General features: G+C 35.5%; 1 protein-coding gene across 2 annotated transcripts in view; it reads right to left on the bottom strand.

Annotated features, from left to right (window-relative positions):
- The window catches only part of TAOK3 (TAO kinase 3), a 181,816-nt gene that overhangs the window by 62,975 nt on the left and 106,198 nt on the right, over positions 1-12,643 (bottom strand). For both annotated transcript variants that reach the window (XM_077766019.1, XM_077766020.1), the window contains exons 6-9: positions 11,350-11,395; positions 10,103-10,199; positions 7,159-7,272; positions 4,946-5,037 (exon numbers count right to left, since the gene is read on the bottom strand). In XM_077766019.1, coding sequence (XP_077622145.1) covers positions 4,946-5,037; positions 7,159-7,272; positions 10,103-10,199; positions 11,350-11,395 — 349 coding nt within the window. The remainder of the gene's footprint in view (positions 1-4,945; positions 5,038-7,158; positions 7,273-10,102; positions 10,200-11,349; positions 11,396-12,643) is intronic.

The following is a 12,643-nucleotide window of genomic DNA, read 5'->3' as shown; positions in this document are numbered from 1 at the left end:
CAATTTTACTTAATGAATATTAACTGAGCATGTACTACCATCTTTCTCTGAATCTAAGGTGCCACTGACTATAAAATATACCACTATTTTATGTATAACTTGGGGGAAATGCTGCCAATTATAATTATAAAAGGCGATTGCCTGTAAAATACCCACCAGTTTCAAAGAGACGTGAAAATGTAAAATAAAATCTTGGATGAAACATGATATAGATCATGATTGCATTGATAATGGCCAACATTTATTGAATATATAGGGATTATAATAATAAGAACTTTAAATTCATATTTTCATTTAATCCAGACAATTCTAGTAAGGTAGGACATCTTACACAAATTTCATAGAGAGTTCAAACAATTTGACCAAAGTCACACAAGTAAGAAACGGCAGAGCTAGAATTAGAACTCAAGTTTGTCTGACCACAGAGTCTATGATTGTAAGTGTGATCCAATAGCATCATCTGACAATTTGCAGGAATCACTATTGTGGAGGATAAGACAACAGTTCAGGAGATGGCTGCTTTGTTCTTTAATTCAGTAAGTCATTTTATAAAAGGCAATCAAAGTTAGGTTGATAGACAGTGTTTTCATACATACCTTAATTCATTTTTATAAAAAATAAAATCAGAAATTAAGCACATCTCGAGGGCCTCTCTCAAGAGAGAAAGTACTAGAAGCATCTCCTGGGATGACTCCTTATTTTACCCAGTGTGAACTGCTGTTTGAAACTTCAGTCATTATTACATCTACATAGTACAAATACTGATGGAATGGTGATCTTGAATCATCACCAAAGGACACATTTTGTTTGCTTTATTGAAGAAGGCTGGAAAGGGTAGAATCCATATTACATTTAGAAAGATTATGGCAAGAAAAAGACTTGCAAAAACAATGCGTGGACACTAATTAGCTGTGAAGTTCAACTTGGGTAGTACATCCTCTTAAGTTTTCATAACTGAGGATGCTACGGTTTCAGTGGCTTAAATATAATTTTGGTTCATTTCGGAAAATAAAAGACAAAAATAGGAATAATCCTATGTACGAATGCAATTAGCTGTTATTGAGCATTTGCTGCGTGTCAGGCATTATGGTAAACACTTTACATGTGTTATCTTACTGAAGTCCGACAATATCTCTTGTATATGTATTGTTATTTTCACTTAGGTGAGAAACTGAGGCTCAAGGAAGTTAAGAAGGTTGTCCAGGCTCTCAGTCAGGATGAACATGTTACACGACTCCAAAAGGTGTCATCCATGTCCTAGACTATGTGAATGCCTGCTGGTGTTATGCGTAGCCATATGGGGTGGTCTTGACAGCAAAGTGTTGGTGAAGCCAAAATTCAAATCCGGGGTGTCTACTTTTGAAATTTACTCGATACTGCTAACTCTATGCTAGGTTGTTGTTGTTGTTGTGTAACCAAAGGAATTGACAGTAATTTCTCATTTTTAAAAAGTTAAATTCTTCAATATTTCAAACATGTAAGCTTGTGCAGATTATGACACCAACCATTTAGATTAATCAGACTTTTGCCATATTTTTTTTTCTTCCAAAGAAAGTAGATACATCTTTATTCTTCTTCCTCCCTCCAGAGAATTTCTATTCTGAATTTAAATCTTTTACATCTATGTTCTTATGTTTTATTAGTATATATATACTAAAACACACACACTCATAAACAATATAAAGTGTTTATAAAACTTTCACAATTGGCACCTATACTTCTGCAACTTTCTTTATTCATTGACTATTCAATGTTATGATTTTTGAGATTTATCTATGATGATACATGTAGATATAAGAATACTATATCCTTAACTGTGATATAGTATTCCATAATTAATTTATCCATTCTTCCTTGTGTAAAAATTTACAGTGCCAACATTTTCTAGCTTGTATATCAGGTTGCACTATTGTACACATTTCCAATGCACGTGCATAAATATTTATTTAAGGAATGTACTTAGAAGTGAAATGTTGGGTCACTGCGACTACCTCTCATCAACTTTACTAAATGCTGCCAATTTACACTCCGAAGTCATTATACCAATTTACATTTCCACCAAGAGTATATGAGTTCCTGTTTCCCTAGCAGCTTCCCAAAATTTATTATCCTCAGACTTAAGAACTTTTGCCAGTCTGATAAACCTGAAAAGGTATTAACTTGCATTTCCCTTATTACTAGTGAGCCGGAGTATCTTTGAAGGTTTGATGTCTGGTTAGATTTTCTTTTCAAAGAACTGGTTGATTTTATTCTTTGACCATTTTTCTACTGGCTGTTTGTCCTTCTATTCATTTTTTTATGTTTATTTATTTGTGTGTGTGTGTGTGTGTGTGCCTCATGAGAGAGAGAGAGAGAGAGAGAAGGAGGAGGAGGAGAGAGAGTGAGACAGAGGATCTGAAGTAGGCTCTCAGCTGATGGCAGAGAGCCTGATGCGGAACTTGAACTGACAAACTGTGAGATCATGACCTGAGCTGAAGTCAGATGGTTAACTGACTGAGCCACTCAGGTGCCCCTCTTTCTATTTTTGATAGAGAAACTGTAAGAGGCCTTTATGTGTTCTGGACCAATATTCTGTTGGTTAGATATGTAACTACTTTCTATTAACCTCTGCCTTGTCTTTTAATTTTTGTATTTTACATAGCTTTGTATTTCAAAGTACCAAAAGTTGTATTTGTCATTGTTTTCAAAATATTTTTAGAAAAATTCTTCCCACAACTATAAAGGTGTATGCTCCTATAGCAACAATAATTACATTTATGTAGTGCTTATTATATGGCATGCCATGTTTTAAGTATTTCATATATACTTACATACACATACACACTTTTTGATATACTAATTTATATAATTAGGGTTTATAGTCTGTTCTATTGGATATTAGTCTCTCCCTGTATTGACACTACATTAATTTAATTATGATGGTATGGATTTGGGCACAGTGATTTTCTGTCCAAATTCTACTTCTTCAAAATTGTTTACGCTAGGTCTGGCCCTATGACTGTTAGGACTACCCTGTCAAAGTTCTACATAGTATTGTTGAAAGTTGTCATATGTCCCATCTGAAGTAAGCAAATCTGAGTCCCCCAAATCATTATTAATAAATTAGATTCATTTCCTTTTCAGTGGAAGACAGAATAACACAATATTAGAATGTAAAAAAGAAATATACTGCCTCAATATCCTTTAACGGAGGACCAAATCGATTATGGTATATCCTTAATAGTGGAGTAAGATGATGCCAGTGAAAAATGAAAAAGGAGTTTAAGTTACTTATACAAAACAAATCTCCAAGATGTCATTAAGTGAAAAATCAAAGTACAGAGCCACTTATATGTTAATTTGGGTGAGAAAAGGAATATAATAGATGTATATCCATATTTGATAATACATTTGTAAAGAAACACTGGATAGATATGTAAGAAATTAGTAACAATGGTGCCCTGTGTGTACTGGCAGGGGTCGGAAAGGAAATGGGTAAACAGGGCCAGAGGTGGAAAAAGTTCTTTTACTCCATGTCTTTATATATTTTTTGATTTACAAACTATGTGATTATTACTTATTTTAAAAAAATTAAGTACATATTCTAACTCTCTTCCATGATTCAGTTTAAAAAAAAATTAGTATTTCTTTAAGGTTAAAAAAAAGAAGTCAAGTCATGTATCTCTGTTTCTTTGTTCAAGGAAGGGGTCAGTGAAGCAATTGGATATGCAATACAAAGAATCCCAAGTTGTCTTCACAAGCCAAACATTTTAGGAAAAATAAAACTATAGCCTGAGAATCAAATTGGAACTCAGAGATTCTTATAGGATCGATTTGGATACCAGAATAGAGGAAATTAACCAAAACCAAAACAAACTAAAACAAAACTAGATGAAGAAAGTCTTAAAAACAAATGTTAAAAAATTAAATGTATTTATAGCAATTGTAAATTAAAAATCTAGATAAAGGCAGTCTGGTGCTGGAGCCAGCTGTCACTGGCTCTGGAAGGTCAAATGTGCAAACCTTTCTCCAACTCCACAGTAACCCAACCCCCACTCCGCCACTATCTGAGAATCATTGGTTAAATTTGCCAGTATACCTATGGATAAGGGTGACTTTAAGATACACTAAAGTTCAAAATATACAATCAGAGAAATAAGAATCTGTGGTATGTTAGACAATTTTAGATAAATGGATAAATGCAACAATGTTTGGGGCACACCTTTAAAGCTGAGGGCATCTGAGCTTCTAACTTCTATCTAACATGAAGCTTTCTCTGAGGTGGCTCTTTAAACGGGTCAAATACAAATACAGATTTTACAGTCAGATCTTTGATAAGCCTACTATTACTTTTTCAGATTTCCCCTTTACAAGTTGGAATGTAAGTCACTACTGGGAAGGAAGGACATAAATTATCATTCATGATATAGAGAATGGATATTTTTCAAATATTAATACTTAACTATTGTATATTCCCACATTAGTTATTTGCTGTGTCTGCTCAAGCTTATTTATTTTTTTAATTAATTTTTTTGACGTTTATCTTTGAAATAGAGAGAGCGCACATGCGCGGGCGTGCATGTGCAAGTGGGGGAGGGGCAGAGAGAGACAGAGGGAGGCACAGAATCCAAAGCAGGCTCCAACCTCTGATCTGTCAGCACAGAGCCAGGACTCGAATTCATGAACCATTAGATCATGACCTGAGCCGAAGTCAGATGCTTAACCAACTGAGTCCCCAGGTGTCCCTCAAACTCTTTTATATTAATAAGAAAATGTAGCGGAGAGAAAGCAATCTTCTGATATTATACAAAAGCATGAAAAAAATATAAGAAATTCACACTGTCAGGCCCACATATAACAGTAGCCTATTAAATCATAGCTGGATGAATGAATTAACAATCATAATCACAAGTGTTTCTCAAAAGTATAATAAAAATAAATCTTTATAAAAATAACTTTTACTCACCCAATTCAATACAGGTGATTCCAAGTGACCAAATATCAACTTTCCCATCATACTGGCCTTCGTCCATGGCTAAGATCACCTCTGGAGCCATCCTGCCAGATGCAATGTGCAAAATTCATATTGCAAATTAAAAACAAAATTCATCTAATAAAGTGAAATAGCTGTTTGAGCATATTCTAAAGTTTTGTCTGATAAGGATATTATTTCCTAACACACATCATTTGGAAAAACACTGTTCAAAATATAACCAATATACTCAATGATTTACATGAAACAACACATTATTTTCAACAAATCCTGGTTCCACCATTAACTATCAGTTTTATCTCAGCTAAATTACTTAACCTTTCTGTATATCAGTTTTTCCATCTGTAACATGGAGAGAATTCTAGTAGCTACCTTAGAAAGATTTGTAAAGGATTAATATGTATGAAACACTTAAATAACTATAGACAACCTGAAAAATACTTATGGAACTATTTAAAACAAAATAACTAGATATTTCAAAGATGCTACAAGTTAAAAAATAAACAAACAGGCTCCGGTAATAGATACTGCTTGCCCATAATGGATTTTCATGGGAGGGCAGGGGTCTTATCAGTTTAATATGTTTTTGTTTTCTGTTAGTGTGTGTAAGTGGCTGCTTAGTAAATGCTACTTGATGACCATCGACAGAAAAAAAAATTCAAATAGTAGCTGATTTTTAGTAGGTAAGTAATCATCCAGGGATATGTCATTCTCCGAGGTACAATGACATTTCAATGGATCTGTGTAAGGAAGGAAAGGAATCTTGAATAGATGGGGTGAAATTTAAAGTCAGAATGACAAACTAGGTAAAGTATCAGGAAACTGAACAAAGTTCTTTAGAGATTTTGGATAGAAATGGGCAGAAGACATGTCTTCTTTCCAAAGACCTCTTTCTTTGGCTAACAGATGGCTAACAGACACATGGAAAGACACTCAACATCACACATCCTCAAATCAAAACTATAATGAGATGTCACCTCACACCTGTCAGAATGGCTAACATTAGGAAACAACAGGTATTAGTGAGGATGCAGAGAAAGGGGAACCCTCTAGCACTGTTGGTAGGAATGGAAATTAGTGCAGCCACTCTGGAAAACAGTATGGAGGTTCCTCAAAAAATTAAAAATAGCATTACCCTGTGACCCAGCAATAGCACTGCTAGGAATTTATCCAAAGGATACAAAAATGCTGATTCAAAGGGGCACATGCACCCTGGTGTTTGTATCAGCACTATCAACGATGGCCAAATTATGGAAAGAGCCCAAATGTTCACGAATAAAGAATATGCGGTGTGTGTATATATATACATACATATATATATATATACATACATACATATATATACATACACAATGGAATATTACTTGGTGATTAAAAAGAATGAAGTCTTGCTATTTGCAGCAGCATGGATGGAAGTAGAGGGTATTATGCCAAGTGAAATAAGTCAGTCAGAGAAAGACAAATATATGATTTCACTCATGTGGAATTTAAGAAACAAAACAGATCAACAAAGGGGAAGAGAAGGAAAAATAAGATAAAAACAGAGAGAGAAGCAAACCATAAGAGATTTTAAATACAGAGAAAAAAACTGAGGGTTGCTGGAGGGGAGGGGATGGGCTAAATGGATGATGGGCATTAAGGAGGGCACTTGTTGGGATGAGCACTGGGTGTTGTAAGGAAGTGGTGAATCACTGGGTTCTACTCCTGAAATCAACACTACACCATATATTAACTTGAATTTAAATAAATTAATTAAAAACAAAACAGAATAAAAACAAGAACCTGGATTTCTTTCGTTAAAAGGTAATATTTACGCTTACTGGCTAGTTAGAGGTTAAAGAGAGTTATCTTGTCCTTGTCTGGAGATTCTGCCTCAAGAGAAAAGTTCAAAAGAAACCTAAATGAAATCTAAAACCTGAGCTTGGTTAGTGAGTTGATAATCCTGCTCAGTTTACACCCAGTGACATCAACCTTATTTGAACAATTTAAAGTCATTGGAAACTGTATACTAAGTCAGAGTGTTTCTTTTTTTTGCTCGTGAGTTTTCTATCCTTCTTTAATGAAATCTTATTTGAGGCACATGGTAAGACACTGTCAGAAAAACCAAACCAAACCAAACCAATGCCATGAGTCCATTTTGTTCATGTATGCACGTTTTAAAATTCTAGGTTTAAAATTCGACATACCAGTAAGGTGTACCCACAAAGGAGTTGGCAGGAGAAGCCATTGAGGCAGATCCGAAATCAGCTAGTTTCACCTGACCTGGCTCTGTTAGAAGAATATTTCCTGCTTTAATATCCCTATAGGAAAAAATAAGAGCGTTAGAAAATCGCTTTTCAACTCTGATTATGGAATAGGTCAGAGCATGCAATTAATAAGACAAAAAGTTTATTTAACAACAACAACAAAAAAAACCCTGCTCAGATGGTCAGAAGGGGATTTAGTAATTACTGCATGCTATAAGGGGGCCCAGGTTCCTGGGTGTACTAACAGGTAGGTCATAGTAATTACTAAAAGATAGAGCTTTCTTTAGAGGGAGAGAACGCAAAGAGAAAAGGCAGACATGGCAGACAAGGAAATCTATTCAATTACTACACTTAAAAAAGCATGTTAACAGATGCTGGTCCAGTCATCAACTGTATTCCTTATGCTGGGAAAACTGGTGCCATTTGTAACTGCCTTTTTTTTTTTTTTCTTTTCCAAATTACATAAGGCTTTTAAGAGTCTAAACAAACCTTCAATAACTCTGTATTATCTACCTACCAATAAACCTCAACTACACACATACCTTTTCTTTCTTTCCTGTGACCCTTTCTCTCTGCCTTAATTGTAACTGCAACTCTAAGCCATTTGAGGGTACATGTTATATAGAAGGTGTCATTTTAAAAATAACACTGTACAGTAAAAAGAAGACCCTGAAAGATCAAAACAAACAAGGATTAGGGATTAGGAAATTGCATTTCTATTGTATTATGACAAAGAATCGCAAGTGGTTATTACTAAAGTTATTAGATATTTTATGCAGCAAAAAAATTTGAAATATGGTTAAAAAATTCATTGTTTTGGATGATAATTTAGAATGAAAACATGTGGATGTACTCTCTATTCTCTTCAAAAAAAGCATGAGGTGTAATGAGTATTAGGAACCAACAGTTATATATTGATGGGCTGTGGAAAGACAAAGCAGAGAGAATGAGGAAAACTTATGTCAAGTTGAAAATGATAAGGTTCAAATGTTTCAAGACAATGTCTCCAAAAATCTTCTCTTGAAAATTCAGTTTCTTTACTCATGATGACATTAGACATTGGCAGAGTGAACTAAAAAAGCATTATATATTTCCCTAACAGCAAAAAGATATCTTTTCTCTATTACATTCAATTAGAACTTGCCTTTTAAAATTTATTTATTTTTGAGAGATAAGAGACAGAGCATGAGTGAGGGAGGGGCAGAGAGAGAGGGAGATACAGAATCTGAAGCAGGCTCCCCCAGCTGTCAGCACAGAGGCTGACATGGGGCTTGAACTCATGAACTGTAAGATCATGATCTGAGCTGAAGTTGGAGGCTTAACTGACTGAGCCTCCCAGGTGCCCCTGACTTGTCTTTTAAATCAAAATAATAAAAATCTGAGACATGGTATTTAAATAGGAAGCATATTTTAAAAGGATTTTTTGTTTTTTCAACTTCTTTTATATATTAAATAAGATAAAGTATAATATAAAATAAAACATTAAAATAATGTGCAGATTTTGGTAACAGAGGCACACACACACAAAAGAAGAACCATGGCTTTAAACAGGAAACGGTGATATCATATATAGACAAGTTGGCATTTGGTAATGACATTTTGGTACCAAAGATATATATTAAAAACATTTTTTGGGGTCAAATCCATGGATATGATGGCTTAATCTATTTTATCAACGTTTATTAGGTGTGGTTAGGTTCATTCTTTGCTTCTAAAAGTAAGCCAAATCCATTGCAGGGATTTTGGTCTGCCTGTCTTGAGAAGTTCTGCTTTTGTGGCACCAGTAACTGGTAGCAGCTACTCTAGGGTGATTAAAAAAGAGGCAAAAGGGGAACCTATGATGTAATGGTTTCATTTCTTCTTAGTAAATGTCAAAGTGTTTTCTTTTGCTTTTGAGCCATCTGTGATCCTTTATACCTACCTCATATTCCATTATTCCTGCCACCATTCATTAAAGTAACTGTACTAGAAGTTCTTTACTGAGAGAAGGAAAGATTAAGAACATCTTTAGTTAGAAGTTAATGGTAGGAAGTACACTGGAGGGAGGGCACTGGCGTTGTGGTAAAGAAAATACAAGGTAGAGGAAAGCCTTGGATTAGGAGTTAGGAAATCTGAGCTTCAACCTTTATTATGTAAAACCTGTGAACTATGGGCAGTTATTTAAATCTTTCAGAGATACAGGTTCTGCCAAGGTAAAAGCAATAATATCTTCCCATATATCTGTATGGAGTATCAAAATGCACGATATTTTAAAGTGATGAAACAGCACACAATTATTTAAGATTGGCTTGTTATTTGCAATTGGAAAAGGAGAAAGGAGGGGTACCTAGGTGGCTTGCTGGGTTAAGCATCTGACTCTTGGTTTCGGTTCAGGTCATGATCTCACAGTTCGTGCACAGTCGAACTGTTTGTTTGAGTCCTGCACTGGGGCACTGGGAGTGAAGAGGCTGCTTAGGATTCTCTCTCTCTTACCCCTTCTCTCTGCTCCTCTCTCTCCCTCACTCTCTCTCAATAAACAAACAAACAAACAAATAACTAAATAAAGGAAACTCAGGTAGGAAATAAATATATGCAAGGAAAGCTAATTTTCTTTTTTTCTTGGCACAGTGTCAAAAGGCTGAGCCCTTCCTCAAATTTTCCCACAACATCCTGCCTGGAGGACAGTTACCTGTAGAACAGAGGTGAGGTAAGTCTTTGGGTAGATTTGGAAAAGACCAAGAGATAGAAGCTAAATTCTGGCAACTTTACTTTCACATCTGGAAGCAGCAGCAATCTCTGCTTCCTATAAATACACAGGCACCTTACAAAGTGGAGCATGCACTAATTTTCAAGATTCCTGAATAGGTAGTCCTGTAACTGACATGTAACTGGTGTCCAATCTTACCTATGAATCAGTGCATGGGAATGCAAGTAGGCCAGCCCCTGCAAGGCACCATGAGTAATGGCAGCGATTTCCACTTCTTGAAGTGGTTTCTTATGAACTGAGGGAGGAAAGAAACATTTAGAAGCAATAATGAGTTTCATTCTTCTTATTATCTTATACTCTCAAATGACAATTTAGGAACACATTCACCTAAATATACAGGATATATATTTCCTATAGAACCACAATAAGTCATCAGATAACAGGAAACCCAAGTGCAAAAACAAACAAATGAACTGCTTAAAACAAAATAAAACAAAGCCTGATAGTCACTGTAATGGATTGTTAATTGACTTGTCAGTTGGTAAGTCAAAGCCACTACTGATTCCAATTGGCCAGGCCCAAATTTACCAGTCCTTTCTGACATTTTAAATGCCTAGGGTTGTATTATTCTCCTCTCCACAGAGCATCTATAATTACCTCTTCTAACTACAGGTTTTCATTATTTGTGAAAGCAGTTAATAAGCAATTTCTATTCAGAGATCAAGGATAATATACGAAAGTTTTTTTTAATGTAAATTTTTAACACAGTCTCTGTGTTATAATAGCATTTGCAGAAGAGAACTGGGTCAAGATATTTGAAAGAGTTAAATATCAGTATAATTTGATACCATTTACCTCTCTTTCATACATACACATGAATTTGGTGCTTTTGGCTACATTTATTACATCACATTAGCTGAACATTTTAGTAAGTACCTGCCCTGGATGGGCCATGAACTAAAGAGTAAGAGGGCTGCTGCTAATCATTCCTGAGATACTATCAGCTACTGTGGAGATAAAGTTTGCACAGCTTATCCATACAATCCTTAAGTCTAAGTCATCATCCATTTGCTTTGCCCAAACTGCACTTCTTTTATCGTTTATTTATTTATTTTGAGAGCAAGCAAGAGAGAGAATGAGCGGGNGGGGGGGCAGAAGGGGGGGGGGGGGGAGAGAGAGAGAGAGAGAGAGAGAGAGAGAAAGAAAGAAAGAAAGAAAGAAAAAGAGGGAGAGAATATCCCAAGCTGGCTCCACTCTATCAGCACAGAGCCCAATACAGGGCTCAACCCCATGAACCCTGAGATCATGACCTGAGCAGAAATCAAGAGTTGGACGCTTGGCCAACTGAGCCACCCGGGCACCCCCAAACTGTTCTTTAATATATGAGTAGATAATATTCTTGTCAAGGCAAAACAGAAAGGAGGGGATAGTACTTTTATTCTTACCTTCTAACAAATCAGAAGCTGAGCCTAAGCAATATTCCATCACCAACTGTAATAGATTAAAATAATAACCAGAATAATTACAGTTAATAAGAAACTGCTAAATTCAAGTAACCATGAAACGAAGACTACTAGGAGAATAAGTACTCTGACCTACGTGAACCTGGATTAAATTTTGGTCATCTGACACTAACTTATTTTTACAATTTTATCATATGATTTTGTTATTTCCTCTTAGAAGTGGAATGTTCTAAGACTGTAAGTATACTGGACATGAAATGGTCAAGCTGAGATTGCCACTTAGTTACCAGTTTCCACACTACCTTGTTTCAAAATGACTTAAGGTAGCTAGGTTGCACTATAAGTTAAAACTTGTAACTTGGAAAGTGGCAACCAAATATATGAGCCAGTATAACCTATACTGGGAAATACTAATTAAATACAATAAACCAGTTAGTAGTAAATTCCTTATTTTTACATTTAAAACAGTTCTAAACAAGAAAATATTGTTTAGAACTCAATCTAAAGATGTAGCCTGATATGTATCATTACCTTATCTTGCATCTCTGCGATGGGATATTTAAATTTTTTTCTTAAACTATTTCTTTTATATAAAAAATGTTTTACATTTATTTTTGAGAAAGAGACAGATAGACAGAGTGTGAGCAGGGGAGGGGCAGAGAGAGAGGGAGACACAGAATCCGAAGCAGGCTCCAGGCTCGAACCCACGAACTGTGAGATCATGACCTGAGCTGAAGTCGGATGCTTAACCGACTGAGCCACTCAGGCACTCCTCTCTTAAAGCATTTCTAGAACAATATTATTAAAATATTACTGATACTTATTGGGTTTGCAATCTTGGGAGGCTTTTTAAAAGGAAAAAATTCTTTTATTCTCATCCTAGATTTTTTTTTTAGATGTCCCAGACTACTGATTTATAAACAAAGTCAGACCTATAATGGTCAGTGACCAACCTCTACACACACACACACACACACACACACACACACACACACTCCTGCAAATTATTTTCTTATTCTAAAAAACACCATGTGTTCCTTCTGAAATACAAATTTCCTATCATCACCTACACATAAGCACTATTAACATATTAGCTCCTTTCATTAAAAAAATTAATGTAAAAACATAATTTTTTTAAATATTTTATTTATTTCTAGGAGAGAGAGAGAGAGACAGCGTGAGCAGGGGAGGGTCAGAGAGAGGGAGTCACAGACGGAAACAAGCTCCAGGTTCTGAGCTGGCAGTCAGCACAGAGCCCGACGCGGGGCTCGAACCC

This window comes from Crocuta crocuta, unplaced genomic scaffold (assembly GCF_008692635.1).
Source record: "Crocuta crocuta isolate KB4526 unplaced genomic scaffold, BGI_CrCroc_1.0 scaffold339, whole genome shotgun sequence".
NCBI classification, from domain to species: domain Eukaryota; kingdom Metazoa; phylum Chordata; class Mammalia; order Carnivora; family Hyaenidae; genus Crocuta; species Crocuta crocuta.
Note: the sequence above shows the minus strand (reverse complement) of the source record. Positions and strands in the feature narration are given on the sequence as shown.